The sequence below is a fragment of the Dryobates pubescens genome, chromosome 14 (assembly GCF_014839835.1).
Source record: "Dryobates pubescens isolate bDryPub1 chromosome 14, bDryPub1.pri, whole genome shotgun sequence".
Classification (NCBI taxonomy): Eukaryota; Metazoa; Chordata; class Aves; order Piciformes; family Picidae; genus Dryobates; species Dryobates pubescens.
Window position 1 is genome coordinate 10,189,111 of NC_071625.1, and position 17,238 is coordinate 10,206,348.

The following is a 17,238-nucleotide window of genomic DNA, read 5'->3' on the forward strand; positions in this document are numbered from 1 at the left end:
TCAGCTGTGAACCCTCAGGCACTCTTTTGTTCTCCTTTGGGAGGTAACACCTAGGAGCTGAGATTCAGTCAAAGACACTGTTCCTTACTACCCCTTTATTACCTATCCCTGCTTCTCAGCCTGAGTTTGTGTTGATAGTTGCTCTTTCCTCACTGCCTGTGAAGAAGCACACTCTACCACAGGCGATCTGGCTCTTCCATGCCCTAGAGTTAGCACCACAGCCGGGTTTGGAGTGGGTGCTGGGTTCAAGCATGCAGTGCACACGTGTCTGTGGATATATGGTTCTGGTGGCGGGAACAGATGCAAACAGTTTGAAAGGATGCCAAACAGCTGCTGCCATGAGATACAGAATTGTGCCTCTGTATGACTGATGAGGTTTTTAATAAAGAAGAGCAGTCTTTGTCAAAACAGTACTCTGCAAAGCAGAGGTTTCAGCGTTGTCTCTGTTCATAACCACATCACATCCTGTCGTTAGGTGAGGCTGAGACATCCCATGTGTGAGGAACACCCACTAACAAAGCTGTCCTTCGGGCTGGCAGACATCTCTGGGACACAGCTGGCAGGCATGGCACATTGCAATTATGCCACCAGTGCTGTGAGATGCCAGAAACACCACAAACCCACGGCATCACTCAGCTGCAGTGGGATAACCACCACCAGCCGCTATTCTGGCTAGCCTAACGCCTGTGCATGTGTGCATATTCAACTGTTTCCAGTGTGTACGTTTAATCACTCTGCCACCTTGTGGTCTTTTCCTGAATTTAAGTATAAAAACAGAAAATTGTGAATCGATGCTCCTCCTTCCTCCCCCTCCTCCCCCCCCAAATAAAAAAAGGGGGGGAAAAAAAGGAAAGAAAAAAAAGACTGCTGAAATAAGTTAATGGTAATTTTAACAGGGATTACTTTTATAATGTAATATGCCAATGTAATCTTTGCACAGGATCACGAAGAGAAACATATTTGACTCCATCACTAATGTCCCTCCACAATGAACAACAAAGTAATTACCCTGTCTAATAAAAATGAAAAAAATTAAGTCAGTAAAATGCTAGATAAATCAATATTATCTTTTATGAAAGCATGTTGCAAGGAAGTGTTTGTCTGGGACCTCCTGTGTTCTCAAAATATTTATGGATATCCTGGAGTGCTGAAGAAATGAGATAAACTCTGAGGAATATTCTTCTAGAATAAATCACACTGCACTGAGATCTAGCAAAATCTTCAGATATGACCCATCTCTTTAATCTGTTAAGAAACACTAGTCATTTAGCTAATTAGTTTTTAAATAGAATTAATCCCTTGGAGTCAATCACTCAACAATAGGCTTATAGCATAGTATTGTGTGATTTGGTATACTGCTTATTTAGCATTACTTACTCAGCATGAGTAGCTAGATTTGCTGAAGCCTTAGGCCACAAGCTGTGAACTTTCACCTAGATAGGCTGAATTTTTATCTGGTTAAGTGAAAAAGGGCCTCCAGAGCCAGCACAACCAGAAGATAAGGAAGATGCAACTGTTAGCAGAAGCTGCAACTCAACAAGGCAACAGCCTGCTTGGAGACAGTGAAGGAATCCTGTAAGGTGTCAGAAGATCCCAGACTAAAAATCACCACTGGATCAAAAGACACATGGAAGATGTGTGAATAATGCATTTACTCCAGAGGGGTACCCCAAACAAAGAAATCCCCAGGCAATTATACATCAGTTATACCCTTATAATCTCTTCATGCACCATGTAACAACAGACATTCACCTCCTAGATACTACTGATAGCAGTTTCAAACAATTTTGGCAGCAGGTGTAGCACATGATTCAATTTCAGGTACCACAGTAAAGTATTGCTGTTAATTTTGCCAACAAGCAAAGTAAGCTCAGTCTGAATTACAGAAACACTCTGGAGAGTTCTCCAAAAATGCAGATGGAGCAAAAGATTTTCACAATGCACTTATGCATGAAATGACAGGGATGGCTGTCACCTAATCAAAAAGGTCCCTATAATTAATATATTCTTGAAAAAGGAATGTCCCGCTTTTTCATGCCAAGGTTTACAGAAATCATAGTCCTTCCCACCCACTGCACTGCCCCCTCACCACTGCAACTAAGAATGTCCTGGCTGATGACAAAGAAGCCTGACTCAGTCACATACAATGAAAATTGTTCTCTCCTGGACTGTGTACCAAACAACCAGCACCATCTCACTGGCTCCTGCTTCTGCTTCCAGCACAAACATAGCACAGCCTCCTAGTCTGGGTCATTTGGTGCAGGCTTGTATCCAGCAGAAATAGACTCTGCAAGCAGATGCACACAACTTAGGAGCACAAGGTAACTCCTTTTTAGCTAATGCACACAGCAGACAGCTAGAACTAACATGCAGCTAGGCCAAGTGTTACTATGCCCTACATCAAGAACTCAGTAAGAGTTTGGGGAGCTGGCCATACTGGACAAGGCAGGGAAGAGGCATCCTGTGCTGCTCCTTGCAGAGCAGTAACTCCCAGTAGTGCTGACTTTCTGTCTTCTGTGCCTTAGTATTGTTTTTATTTGTTTTTTCCTTATGGATTAAGGATGTCAGTAGACTTCCTATTGAGTCTTTGAACTGCAGACTATTTCCATTGCAATAATCATGCTTGCCTATGGTTTTTACCCATCTCTGTCACAGCTTTAGCTAAAGTGCTTCTTCATAACTTCCTTAAGCACACAGTGCCCAGATCAGGCAGCAGTGTGAAGCCCATCAGAGCCATGAGTCACGGGGAGACAAACACACCCCTTTCCTAAGGGATCGTGTCACAGCAAAAGTCAGCAGATACTTGCCTTTGGTCAGACATAGGTGCTGTGACAGAAGCAGCAGGGGTGGGAGATACCAGTGGGTGCCCAGTGCAGCTTGTCTGCATCTTCCTACCCACTGCCAGGCCCCGTAATGCTGGTTTGGGCTATCACCATTGGGCTATCTGCCTCTATCCGTGCTCTCATGCTCTAGTGTGAAGGAAAAGCCTAGAGGGTGCTGCCTTAGATCTGGGCAAAGGCTCCCATTTGAGCCTGTTTTCATTGTATTTATACAGATACTTTATTCAAGGCATTTTGTGGAATTTGTATGGCATTTTATCAGCACAGAGATTTTATTGCAGCTCAGTCTGCCTCTAGTGCACCTGGACTGAATACAGGTTTTTCCCAGATGAGACCCAGTGGTAGAACAGCAACCGACCGACCCAGGCCCGGCTAAGCGAGAGCCGGCTGCCGCTAAGTAGAACGATTCCCCTTACGGTGACCCCGAGGTATTGTCGCCCGCCCCGCCTACCAGGGCCAAGCGCCTCCCAGTCAACCAGAGAATTAACCCAGTCTTGCGCGCGCGCCGCTGGCATCCTCCTCACCGCCTCCCGCACCGCCCCTTGCCGGTACCGCCTCGACGTGGGCGGGGGGACGCCATGGCGCGGCTTTCGGAAGGGATCGAGCTGGCGGACGCCATGCGGAGCCGCGCGGAGGTGGACGCTACGTTGCAGACAGCCAAACTGAACCCGGCAGAGCTGCTGCCGGTCGTGCACTGCCTCAGCTTCGGCCCGCAGGCCGGCGCCGGCGACTGCTGCCTGCTGCAGCTGGAGCCGGGCCTCAGCGACCAGCTGGAGGCGGGATGCAGGTACCAGGGAGGTAGGGCGCCCCCTTGGAGGGAGGCCCCGTATTCCCGGCGCCGCCCCCGTATTCCCGGCGCCGCCCCCGTATTCCCGGCGCCGCCCCCGTATTCCCGGCGCCGCCCCCGTATTCCCGGCGCCGTGTGGTGCTGGTGGCTGTAGTGGTCGGGTTCCCTATCCGGGGTTCGCTCCGCCGTGCGTGGGGGATGTCGGAGCAGTGGCGCTGGATGATGGCGATGGGACAGGGCTGCGCGTCATAGGGCTGCCGACTGGCAGGGGTGAGGGGTCCCGGCTGCAGTGTTCGGTAGCTGGCGCGGCTGGCTCTTCAACGTGGCGTTTTACAGACTAATTTTTCCAGTACGGGTTGCATGAAAATGTAACTGTGCCCTAAACCTGGCTTGGTTAAATTGGTAACTAAAAGCCAGCACCAGCTGAAATAGCCTGGAGAAAGCAAACAGAACCAGCACTTTATAACTGGTATTTATAACACATTTAGATTATTTCAGCAACGTAGCACTCGTGTGCAGGGGGGAAAAAAGGGGAGGGGGGGGCGGAATGGTTTCTGTATTGTTACAGTGAGTCAGTGACAAGGACCGAAAACAAGCTCAATTCCTGTCCCCGGGAATATCTGATCGGGTAGCAGTATTTTAACTGAAGTTTCCCAAACCCGCGGGGCTGTTGCATTGTGACTGTTCCCTCATTTTTTATTTGCACATAGAGAAATTACTTCTAGCCAAAACTGAGGAGAATTCCTTGCTGGGCATATAAAGATAGGTGCCTGAAAACAGACGACATCTTCATAATAGTATTTCTGGCTTCTGAGATATTCTTAGTGGAACTCTTGTGGTTCAGTGGATGGTGGGGTGCCTGCAAAGTTGACAAACAGGGCTGCAAAGGTCATACAGTGTTAGTGTAGACAATTGGTAGGCTGGTTATGTGACATCTGGACTCAGATTCTGCCTAATTTTTTCATACTGTTTTAAAATGCCTCTCTGTTCCAATTCCAGTGATACAATAAAAATGTTTAAAATAACACAGCATTAGAATTTCCTCTAAATAAAATAGTCTTGAGAGGTGTGTGTTAGCCTGTTCATACTCAGTGCAATATTAATAAGGTGGCATTTGTTAGAGGCCTGAGTGATGCTGAGGACCACTTGGGGCACAGCCAAGCTTTGTTCATGCATCCAAGCTTTTGGAAGCAAGATGACCAATTTGATAAAACTGAATATGGGCATTTAACTTCGTGCAGCCTGGGGAGAACTTGCAAGAAAATGTGTATATTTTTAAGGGAATTATCTGAAGGATGCTGCGCAATAGATAGACTTTCTATTTGCTTTCTTGTTTCACAATGAGTCAGTTCCAGTCTTCCTTAAAGAACAATTTGAGTTGTAATCTCATAAGATTAATGAACTAGTTCATCCTTTAAGCATCACTTACTCAGTGTTTTAGGGGGAGTTGTGTAAAAAGACAAGTGAGGAGGTTCAACTGTTATCTGCATAAAAACCTTAAATACTTGTCTTTGGGAAAAAATCAAAAAGATGAGAGAAAAGAACATCAGTATTATGATATTATAGATCAACTAGCAATTATATCTTTATCTTTTGGGATACTCCTACTGTTGCTACCAAGTAGAGCTAGTTTGTATCTTCTTTTCCAATGTATAAACGTGCAAAAATGTCAAACGAATTTAATAGGTTTTTCATCCTGAAATAGAGCTAAAAATACATCTTTGTTTTTGTGCTCTTTTTTTCTTCAGCCTAGTAATCCGTGGTGAAAAGCATGAGCAAGTAGTGTTGTGCAGCAAAGATAAAACTTATGACATGAAAATAGCAGATACCTCAAATATGCTGCTGTTTATTCCTGGCTGCAAGACTCCGGAACAGCTGAAGGCAGATCAAGCATCTTGTAATGTTATTCATTCACAGGTACATTGTGCTGGGGTTTTGCTTCTTTGCTTTAATTCTCTGCTTTCTTTTCTCTATAATCTCTTGTATTTTATCCAAGATGTGTATGTGAAACCTAAATGGGATTCAGTTGCCTAAACATAGGCTTCTAATGCCATTTTAGATGCCTTGTGGTGTTGGTTTAGCTATGAGCTACAACTGCAGAAGGATGTGTCTCCTGAAGGCTCTTTGTATACTGAACAGCCCCAGGAGGATGTCTTTATAAATATGCTTTATACACAGGGGGCACACTATACCTTAGGGTGTACAAATGGCTCTAGGGCCCTTCTTTAGGCAACTGAATTTTATCCATAATGTATGATAATTATTGTTTCTGAGAAATTAAAACTTTGGTTTATTTTCAGAGGATAGTAATTACTCATGGTAGGTATTAAAAGCTTTCATAGAAAATCTAACTTCTCAGTGTTAGCAGCTATTTTTAAAGTAAACTGTTTGCATATTGACTTCTTAGGAGTGCTTTCCCTAAAGGGCAGATTATGCCAAGTCATGCCTGAATATATTTTTTTTTTAATACAGAAATGTATTCAAAGGTGACTCTCTTTCAAGTAGCATCTGGAAAGATTTGTTGGATTGAATGATTTTTAGAGTTCTCAGTTTTAAGAATTTATTGTAGTTAACAAAATTCTACTAAAAATAGTTAGGCAAATATTATTACTAGGTCATTATTTGCTGTAATGGTTATAATGATATAATTGAGGCGTAATCCTGCTTGTTCTTAGATGAATGTAACAATCAAAACAACATCATTTCTTCCATGAAGTCAGCAGTTTAGCTAATAGAAAAAGCTAATTCAAACAGAAGTAGATTCATGAGAAAGTAATATTCTTCCATAAGCTTCTTTTGCTGTTAAATGATCTCACTAGTCCTCTGAAGTCACACATCAATGTAATGTAAATGTGATTTGCTTAGGAATTATAGTTAGAGTTTTATTTATAAGAGCTTTCTTAATATTTTCCAAAATGCTACATGGTGTATTGACACTGTAAATTGTGAAAAGGCAGAAGATACTCTGTTTACTCACTGTCTTGGGTCTTCACTGCCCTTCTCCTGCAGTCTCAGTCTCCTGCTGCTCTTTGCACAACTTGCAAGGCTAATATAGCCAAAGCGTCTGCCCATAACCGCAAAATCTGTTGCCTTTGTTACAGGCACTTTGAACATATTTTTATCCAACAGAGGATTTTTCTTCTTCATTGCCTGTGGTATTGTTTTAAATTGAAAATATTGCAACAGTTGTTTCCTTCTTAAAATAAATACCCGCATAATAAATTCTCATTCTCAGTGTCTAGATTAACACTTTTTGCTGGCAGCTTTTTGGAAGCTTCTTTAAATCCAAATCATAGATTCAAATATTTTAAGAGTCCTTGTTTTTTCTTGCAGATTGCTGGTTTCTCCAAGAACTACTGGGAATTAAGGAGATGTCGACCAAAACTGAAGAAGCTGAGGAAGCTTTTAATGGAAGACCCATATGAAGGGCCAGACAGTCGGAAAGATCAGACTTCGACATTTTCAAAGGTAAATCAGCTACATAAATTACTTTCTTGCAATTGGCAATAAAGAGATTAAGTTCTTAACTACAGAAACACCTTTGTTTGCATGTTTCTCATGCTTGAGTTAATTTTTTCAGCCTACTATTCTAAAGAAGTTGGTAATTATTAGCAGTTCCACTGAGTAGCAGATAAGCAACCTTTTTCAAGTGAAAAGAGGAAAAGGAAGGACATAAAGAAGATAGGATTTCTCCCTATTTATGTGGAGAGTTTCTTGAAGACAGTTTTCAGAACATTTTGTAAATTTCTTGAGAGTTGAATAACTACTGAGGTGTAGTGTAGCCTTTCCTCCTCCTTTGTGGCTGTCATGTATAACAGGTATATATCTTGTGTGGCACAAAGACTTCCCTGTAGTTAGCCTGGTTTTATACAGACAAACCCTTTGGGAAGTTGTCAGATGCAGTAAAACTTTCAGAGTGTGGTAAACCTTAGAAAATTCAGAGTCTGGGGAAAAAAACATTAATCTTTCTTTCTTTCATAATATAATCCATTTAGCATGCTTGCTGAAGCAAAGGAAGAGTAAAGATAACCTGATTTATTTCCTTACTTTTTTCCCCTGTCACAGTATACAACGGAAGATTTGTTAAGTCTGATTCAAGCAAGTGAAGAAGAAATACTGCACCAATTGCAGGTTATAGATGCCTGTAAAATTGAAGGTATTGATCTCTAAAGAATATTACTGCCTATGAGAAAATAACCTTGTGGGTTTTTTCCCCAAAATATCTCTGTCTCCTTCTAAGACCCATTCCACATCCTCGTCTTTCAAGGTGCAAGTTACTTCAATGTACTAATACCTGCTTCCATATTTCCTATATTCTCTGCTCTCATGAATCTGATCAAAAGGATAAAACCAAGCAGGCATTAACCAGCCTAGCTCATGCCAGGGTAATTCCTTCTTTGCTTCTACAAATACTGGCATCACAGTATTCCACCCACAGCATAAGTATTTCTTGGCTAGTTGCCCTCTTCATAGATGAATGGGTGTTCCTTTCCGCAGTTCTAGAGGCAAAAATAGTTGATCCTTAGGCAACCCCAGCCCTGCAATATTCTTTTGTTCCTCTCAGACTGAGTTTATCTCAGAAGTCTCCTTACCGTTTGAGGTAAGGCTGGAACAAGCGCCTCACCATGGGACAGTCCTACTCAAGGATAACTTGACCAAGCCCAGAACTTCGCCTGGACACCAGGTGACAGCAGTCCTAGAGTTATAGGGCAGGACTGAGCTCTGGAAGTTAGTTGGGTTCAAACCCCCCTGCTTTAGAACAGGGCCAACTTGGAGCTAGCTGGCTGTTCCGGGCCTTGGCTAGTTGAGTTCTGAGCGCTTCTATGGGTGGAGGCTGCACAACCTCTGTCCAGGTGGTTCCAGTGTTCAACTATCTGCAAGGGGAAAAAAGTTCTCCTAATACCCAGCTAAGATTTCCCTTGCTGCAACTTGTGCTTGTTGCTTCCATCCCTGTCACTGAGCACCACTGGGTAGACTTCTGTTCCATCTTCCCTATATCACTGCATTAGGTAGGTAAAGACAATCTCACAGATAACTTCTTTTGTCATTTACAGCTGCACAGCACTGTTGTACCAGAACTGTGCTTTGTCATATCTGGATTTCTGTGGACTTGGCTGTACCTGCAGGGCCAGTGCAGCGAGATCTGTTCATGCAGTTCTGTGTCTAAATTAATTATTAGTTCTTCCACATCTGATTCCTCTTGGGATTTGTAGTGTCTGTGTATCTGTAGCCATTAATCTACATAGTTATGAATAACTGAGATGTCTTAATTTCTTTCTCCTTTGTATTTGCTCTTACTATCGTGTTCTTTTCCTCACTTCTAATCCTGAAAAAGGGCAGAATGTTCTTGCTGTACTTTCAAAAGGTGTGACCTAAATGTCCAGACTCCTGTAATGTGTCTTCAGGGGAACAGAATTAAGGTGTTAGTATTTTCCTTCTAACACTGTTAGATGTTTTTGTATTTGGCAGGATATTGGAGAATTCTAGAATTTGACTATGAAATGAAACTTTTGAATCATGTGACACAGCTAATTGACTCTGAGTCCTGGTCTTTAAGTAAGGTTCCTTTGCATACCTGCCTTGAAGAACTTGGATCTTTAGAACCCAGGTAAGCAATTACTTTAGTACTTAAAATTGTCTACAACGATTATTAGATAATTGTCATCATTATTAATTGTTCATTAAACTTAGTCTTATAACTCTAGATGTCAGTTACCATGGTGTTTTGGCTCTGAAATATACAAGGGCATTAGTAGTTTGGACAGGTTAGTAAACTGATTTTAGTATCTATTGGTAACACTTCCATGGATTCAATAATGGAAACATTGCTGCTGAAGTGTAAATAATGGAAGCAGCATGTACTTAAGCCATAAATTGCTGACCATTTGAAATACTTGTTCTGATGCTATCAAAAAAATGTTTAGATTACTTATTGTGTAATGTCTGAGATGATGGTATATTTCCTGATGTGATGCTGAATTCAGATTGTAAGAGTTGAATTTATTGTACCACCATTTGGTGTCAGGAAACAATGTCAGATTACTGGTCAAACAAAGTCTTAAGTTTATAGCATGCTGCCATTTTCCATTTATTTGGCTTTTGGCTCAAAAAGAAATCTTGACTTAGTGTTAGTGTCTGCACTAACTTGTGTCACTTCTCATTGGAAAGAAATGACATTGCAAGAGTCTCTTCCTTATTCTCCTTATACATTTTAGACTTTGCTAGTTGTGACTAGGAAGTGACGTGCTGAATTAACTCCCTTCTGTCTTTTTTGGTCACCTTTTGACCTCTTTTTAATTTACTTATTTTATCCATGTGTTCTTGTCAGCCATGAAGCTCTGTCTTATCCTCCACTGAGATTTTTGTTTTTCATCCTTTACCTGTTACTTCATCTTGGCAATTTTCTGTAATGTCCTAATGAACAATTTTAAAACTTGATTTCTGATTGTTTTTTGTTTTCTTATTAGAGAGATGATAGAACATATTCTTTTAAGCTATGGAAGGAAATACACTGATGATGGTAAGTTTTGGAAAGCATGCCTATTTTAATTTTGTGTAAATGAAAGTTATTCATGAGTAAGTACAGATTTTGTGAAGATGGTCCAAACAACTGAATTTGCTACAATGCCAGTAAAACCAGGAGGCAAACAGTGAGCTAAAGATCAGTAAAACTGTTAAAGTTCCATATGAAAAAGGAATATTAAACTGTACAAGATATAAGGGAAAAATCAGAAACTATCAGAGGTACCTGAGGTGATTTATTAGGTGTCTTCAAGCCATAATTTTGGGAAAGACAGACTGCTTGTAAAATGCAGATACTCTAGGAGGTGTCGGGTATCATGTGTTGAAACAAATGTGCTATTGTGAGTATGTGTAGCTTGCCTGAAGCAGACTTCTGCATTTGGTCCCTTGAACTGCACCACACAGAGTATTTCAGTGCCTTAATCTCAATCTGAATTCTTCTTCACAACTGTTTTCATTTTAGATTATCACCTTAGTATATTTAGGCAGGTTGCACAAGAACAAGATTGAATTGCAGGAAGTTCAGATGACTGAAGAAGCGGAAAGAAGTGTTTATGCCTGACATTGTTCAGAGAATTTTAGTCAAGGCAGTGAGAATGAAAATAAATTCTCCTTACTCCCCTAATAATCTCATATTATAAAGGTAATTATAGAAGTGAAAGTTCTGTTTAATTGTTCAGCCACAGACAGCAAATACTTTAACATAAGTCATTCAGAAATGGGAATGAAAGCTAGGTAGGAGAAAGTGTCACTGTGGAAAGGGGTAGCTGTATCGGTTGATATGAATGCATTCTGTACCTTGGAGAGTGTTGCACACACACATCATATTCAGCTCATTTTGTTCTTGAGAGTGAGAAGATACCAAAGTGATATCAAGTCAGGTTACTCTCCATGAGGAAAAGGAAAACCAGGATGGTTACAGAGTCATCTCCTCCAGATGCATTCAAAACCTGCCTGGATGCACTCCTGTGTGGACTACCCTAGGTGATCCTGCTTTGGCAGTGGGGTTGGACCTGATGATTTCTGGACGTCCCTTCCAACCTCTAATGTTTGGTGATTCTGTAATTCTGTGATACTTATTTTGCAGAAGACCGCAGAACAGAATGAAATGACAAGGTTGTTCTGTTATCAAAAAACAAGAACCCAAGATAACTTGCTTTTCTGTTTCTTAGCAGGAGAGGTTTACTTTGAAATGCAGGAAGATAAAATATGCAGAGCTACAGCACAAATGCTTTTGCAAAATGCAGTTAAATTCAATTTATCTGAGTTTCAAGAAGTCTGGCAACAAAGTGTCCCTGAAGGGATGACAACAAGGCTTGATCAACTTAAGGTAAAAACGTTCAGAAGTATGGATTCTGTTGTGAGCAGACTGTGAATTGACTATGTCATATGCAGATTGATTAAGCATATTGATTATTTCTGTCATCCTCTATGAGGCATGTTTCAGTGTTTGAAAGTTTTAGCTGTACAGTTAATACTTGCAAATGTAACTAGAACAGAAGCTGAAGCTATTGTTGAGCAGATTGTAGTGACAGCTAGTAGAGAGCAAGCACCGTGAAAATCCTGTTACTCAGAGAAGGCTGATGTAAGAACTCAATAGATTTCCCCCTTCTTGTGATAACAGAAATGATAAATTCTGCCTGTACAACAATGCCTTTATGATACTTTTCCACTTTGCCTTTAGTAGCAGAGTTTTAGAAAGCTTTGGAGGTGCAAAGAGCCATCTGCAGGAATTCTTGTCAGAATGATGTTTTAATTGTTTTATCTTTACATTTTCTCTTTGCTGGTCTACAGGGCTTGGCTCTTGTGGATAAAAGTTCAAAACCAGAGACTATCTTCCTGCTCAAAGTAGAAGACTTACCTGAAGACAATCAGGAAAGATTCAACAGCTTATTCAGCATACGGGAAAAGTGGACAGAAGTGGATATTGCCCCTTACATACAGTAAGGATATACTGGTTTTAATTAATTAGTGTTACAGTCTTCTCTTTTTGCACAGCTGACTTCTTATCAGCTGTGATTGCCTTTTTCCATTTCTAAGGAATACAAGTTACATGTGAATAAAATCCCCATCCTCAGGATCTGGAGCTATATTTGTTTGATTTAAAATTGTGTCAAAATATGTTCTTAATAAAGCTAAATGGGTGCTAATTCTTCAGAATAAACCTCCTGACATATTTACAACCCAAGAACTATAGAGCAGTAGTGCTTCCTGCACTGTCCTTTGTTCTTTTGGTGTTTAACACTTGCACTACATTACTCTCTGGAATATGTGTGAGCAGGTAGAGATTGTAACCCAGAAGTAACTGCATCAAACCCTTATGAGTCTCTCTAAATTTACTGAAATATCATAAAGTAGTTCAAAGCTAACTGGTTTATCAGATTAAAAACCCTCTTGAGAATAGTAACAAACAACCGACCCTCCTATAAAAAACAAGTCCTTGTTTCTGAAGTAAATAATGTAGTTTTGCCTGTTGCTTAAATAGAATAGAATTAACTAGGTTGGAAAAGACCTTTGAGATCATTGAATCCAACCTATCACCCAACATTATCTAATGAACTAAACCATGGCACCAAGCGCCCCATCCAGTCTCTTCCTAAACACCTCCAGTGATGGTGACTCCACCACCTCCCTGAGCAGCCCATTCCAATGGCCAATCACTCTTTCTATGAAGAACTTCTTCCTAACACACAGCCTAAACCTCCCCTGGCACAGCTTGAGACTGTGTCCTCTTGCTCTGGTGCTGGTTGCCTGGGAGAAGGGACCAACCCCCACCTGGCTACAACCTCCCTTCAGGTAGCTGTAGACAGCAATAAGGGCCAAGTTCTAAACTTTAAGTAGTTTAATGCATTGACAGTTACACTGGTTTCTTTATGTTGTTTGGGATTTTTTTCTCCCAATACCCTCATACAGTTTATTGCTACTTATAAGCACTTTCCTGGCTTATTTTGTATGAGAATATCACTAATGCTGACATTGTCTGCTTTATTTCCTCTACAGAGACCTGTGTACTGAGAAGCAGACAGTTGGTACTCTTCTGACAAAATATGCTCGTTCCTCAACACAAAATGGTGTCAAAGTTTATAATTCTAGAAGACCCATCTCATAACAAGTTTTGTTTCAAGAACAGAGACTGCTGAATGGAAAATCAGTGGATATTGCTTGTTGCTGCCTTCTGGGGAAAGTTGTCAGCTGGTATTCTACAGTGTTCTTAGAGTTTAAGAAGCTAAGATTCCTGAGCAAGTTGTTTTCTGCTAAGTGGAATGTGAGGGCACTTGCCTCTTCTAAGAAACTAGTGTCAGCAGCCCATGCCCACCTTCCTTTTCCTCTGTCTGTAGTTGTACCAAGAGTCAAGGTACTTCTTGAATACATTTCAGCTGTCTATCTATAAATTGCGGTCTAACATTAAAGATTTAAACCTCCTTGATAATAATTGAATGGATTTGAACAAGAAAATTGAATGCTTAGTCATTTGCCCATTAGTGAACATTCCTAAAGGTTTTGACCCTGTTACGACATTTTGAACACTGCAGACTTAGACAAGCTCATGATAAATTTGTCCTTGACTGAGAGAGACTACACCAGTCTTAAGTCTGGGAGGTGGTTCTTTTGTTGGTCATGTCTGTGAATAACATTGGCACAAGCTCCTGACACTTCACCACATAGCAGAACTGCCTTTTAAATATTATGAATACTGCAATCAAGTGGGAAGATACAGAACACCACATCTAAATGTTCTCTCATAAACTACCAGTAGAATGTAGCTGAGGTAAAGATTGTTTTACAGAAGACTACCTTTGCTTTTTAAAGAGAACTTAACAAACATATGATTGTAATGACAAATAATTACACACAGAAACTGTGCCTTGAAAACTTAGGGCAGAGTACTACTTTATATCAAGCAAGGAAGCAGGAGCTTTTATATTGTTGCAAAGTGGAGTGCCTAAAATGGACATTTTGTAAGTCATTACAAACCTTTTTATGTCAGTGAAGCAGAGTTATAGTAGACATTTTTCAGGTATTTTTTTCAGAACTTAACAATGGTAGGGTTTTTTTAATACAAAAAGTATTTGCTTCATCAACCTCTGACATAAGGTACGAAAAACCTTGTAATTGCAAGCATGCCAAAGGTAGGGTGAGTGGGGAGAGGAAATAAACTATTAATCAAATGGACTTAAAATGGATGTGTGTATCCTTGGAATATTGTTATAGATAAAAAGCTGAATAAAAACTACTTCCTGACCTGTGCTTATTCTTGTCCATTGATGCAGTATCAGTTTTCTGTGTTCCCCATCTCTCCAGTGTAGCAGTGTGGTATTTGACTCAGTTGTGTAGACTCAGCTGGCTTATAATGGCTGTCAGGAGGAGTTACCTTGTTAAGCTGTCTGTTTTCAACAGTGGTGATCCTTTAGCACCAGAGGTTTCTCCTCAGAGAGATCAATGGTAGTATGTAGGTGAAGGCCTTGGAAATAAGGTCATTGCATGACAGAAAGTTCCTTACTTGAAATACACAAGATGATTAATAGACTTGTAGTCTGTGGTGTGTTTTGTTTGTGAAACAAGAATTTAAGTGTTACGTGAATAGCGCAGTATCGTAATACCAGTGTAGTGGTTCTGGTTTATCTGATTTTTGTGCACGCAATCATTTTGTATCTCCATACAAGTGCTGCTGACAATCAGACATTGAAAATGAGATGATAGTTCTGTACATTTCAAGAACTGCAGATGCTGAATGGGCTTAACTCCATTAAAAGCAGTTAGATCAATCAAAACTTGCTTATAGTACAACAAATCTTGAAGAAAAGTTATTTCTTCCTGATACCATACATAGATACTTCACAGCACATTTAAGGTAGGAGGGAAGCGGTCCTTGGACTGAATCTCATTTTATGGCTCCATGCCATTCCAGCAGAATTGCTACTGTCTTAAGTCCTTTTCAGAATTAACAGTGAAGACTGAAGTGGTTTATTATCTTCTTAGGAGCCTCTGCTGGGCCTTGCACCTGGCCTGAGTAAATTCAAGTATAGTTTGTGCATTCACGCAGATGTGTGTGCCCGTCATTAGAGCTTTACCAGTGCAAACATCATCAGGGCCGGCTACGGCCCGAGATAAGACTGAAGGCTCCCAGTGAGTTTAGCAGCAGCACCTGGCCTTGTTACCGGCCTAGTTGTAGCAGCTTCACCGCCCACCGCTGACTCTAGCTGTCTGGCTGTAGAGGTACAACCGCCTGGGGCTGGCGGTCCCTGGTCCAAGGGGAGCCGCTACCAACAACGCAAATGACAGCAGCACTGCACTTGAAATAAACCCCAGACTGTAAGTCAGTACCAAAGAGGTACTTTAAGGGCCTCAGCCTTACGCACGACCCTAGGTTGCTATCTGGCGCCGCAGTCAGGGGTGGCGAGGACACCCTCGCTACCGCCCTCAGGGCTCTCCCTGCCTTGGGCAAGGCCTGCGCGTGCGCCAGTCCCGTTTTCCCTTCCTCGCGCGCTTTCCTTGCTGGAGCGCTGGATACGTGCAGGGCGCATGCGTGTTAGGGTATGACCCGGCATCCTATACGGCTCTTGGATCCCTTTTGGGGAGGGGGAGTGTTCTTTTGTCCTTTTTATTTTTTTTTTTTCGCCTGTGGCCGTCTTCCTTCTGCAAAATAAGAGTCCAAAAGCGTTTACGTCCTTAAGAAAAAGAAACCTCTGTTAAACGGTCTGTAACCTTTCAACCCGTGGGGGTCAAAGGTTATGGCGAAGATGGCGGCTGCTGCTGAAGTGGGGAGCGTTGACGCGGCTTGTCGGGCGCGCTGCTGAGAGGGAGCCTCGCACGGCCTGGAGTGGCGTACCGTGCCGGTGGCCGGCCTTGTTCTCCATGACGGCCGGCTACAACCGACTGCCCCGGATGACAACTAGCCGCAGGAGCCCCCAACCCAGTCGCCGCCTGAAGCAGCGCTCGCGTCTGCAGCGACCATAAGGCCGGGCTGCGGGAGGAATCTGTTCGCCGGCACCGTCTCTCTACTTGTCAGCGGAGGCAGCTGCCGCAGCCCGCTCTTACAGGAGGGAGACGGGAGGGAGGACCCCTCGGCTGTGCCTGCCGAGCGGAGCTGCGGCCTTCCTGATTCAGTTACTCCCACTGCCTGTTGAGAGGTTTGGTTTATGTGGCTTCTGCAGAAAGGAAGCACGCGTCGCCTCTGAAGTGGTATCGTATCCCCAGTGGAGAGAGAGATTGTGTGCTGCACTCGTAAACAGTTACGTACAAAGACTGAATGTTTGTGTGATAATGTGCACATTCGAGCTGAAGATGCCTCACTTGGTAGTCACAGTACCACTGGGAAGATGAGTGGCCAAATGCGACCTGACTCGGAAAAACCGAAGGACCCATCAAGCGAGTATGATGTTGATTGCAGTCTGACCGTCAGCAGTGTGTGCTTACAGTGCTGCTGTTCAGGATGAATAGGAAGAAAGGAGACAAAGGATTTGAGAGCCCAAGGCCATATAAATTATAAGTATCCAATTTATTTATTTTTTTAAAGTTGCTATACTTGAGACCAATGCACATTTGAAGCAGGCCACAGGCTTATCAGTACTTACCTGAGCAGGTTGGCTCTACAACTTAAAATGCAGTTTCATTGTGTAAATAGACTCACTCATGGACAGTGAGTCTATCAAGCACGCAGTCTCATCTTATAAAGATATTTACATTTTACCTTTCAGACCTTGGAGATCTTTCCACAACACTACAGATCATGCTACCATGTTTCATTCTTACTGCTGTGTCAAACCCTTTTGACTTAAGGACTCTTTATATATAAAAGCCATCATGCACTTGTGACAAGCAGCTTTGTTAAGCAAATTGTCACTTTTACACCTTCGTTATTTGGTTGTAACCAAGCTGTGAAGCAGTTGTGGATTTCAGTGGAGCTTTGTGTATTTGTGTTTATACCTCTTTAATTTCTTTATACATTTGTAACAGATATGTATTTCTGATTAGAGTCACCCTTGTTTATATGTACACTTTAGTGTGTAGCTAATGTTTGTAGGAAGTCACTTTTTAACGCTCAACATAGAAGAATGTGCATATAAAGTGGCATAAAAGTTGAATTAT

The 17,238-nt window shown here is 41.8% G+C and overlaps 2 protein-coding genes across 4 annotated transcripts in view; both read left to right on the forward strand.

Annotated features, from left to right (window-relative positions):
- Positions 1-3,429: 3,429 nt before the first annotated feature.
- On the forward strand, positions 3,430-14,104 carry DSCC1 (DNA replication and sister chromatid cohesion 1). 2 transcript variants are annotated; one of them, XM_054167219.1, is made up of 9 exons: positions 3,430-3,627; positions 5,376-5,544; positions 6,961-7,095; positions 7,693-7,783; positions 9,097-9,235; positions 10,095-10,147; positions 11,322-11,479; positions 11,944-12,092; positions 13,150-14,104. In XM_054167219.1, exons 1-9 carry the CDS (start codon positions 3,458-3,460, stop codon positions 13,256-13,258), a joined length of 1,173 nt encoding a protein of 390 aa, XP_054023194.1. In that variant the 5' UTR covers positions 3,430-3,457; the 3' UTR covers positions 13,259-14,104. The 2 variants fall into 2 exon arrangements, with proteins under 2 accessions (XP_054023194.1, XP_054023195.1); XM_054167220.1 differs by having other exon boundaries at positions 11,325-11,479.
- Positions 14,105-15,938: 1,834 nt separating this feature from the next.
- Positions 15,939-17,238, forward strand: part of TAF2 (TATA-box binding protein associated factor 2) — a 51,336-nt gene continuing 50,036 nt past the window's right edge. For both annotated transcript variants that reach the window (XM_054167314.1, XM_054167315.1), the window contains exon 1: positions 15,939-16,635. In XM_054167314.1, coding sequence (XP_054023289.1) covers positions 16,583-16,635 — 53 coding nt within the window. In that variant the 5' untranslated portion in view covers positions 15,939-16,582. The remainder of the gene's footprint in view (positions 16,636-17,238) is intronic.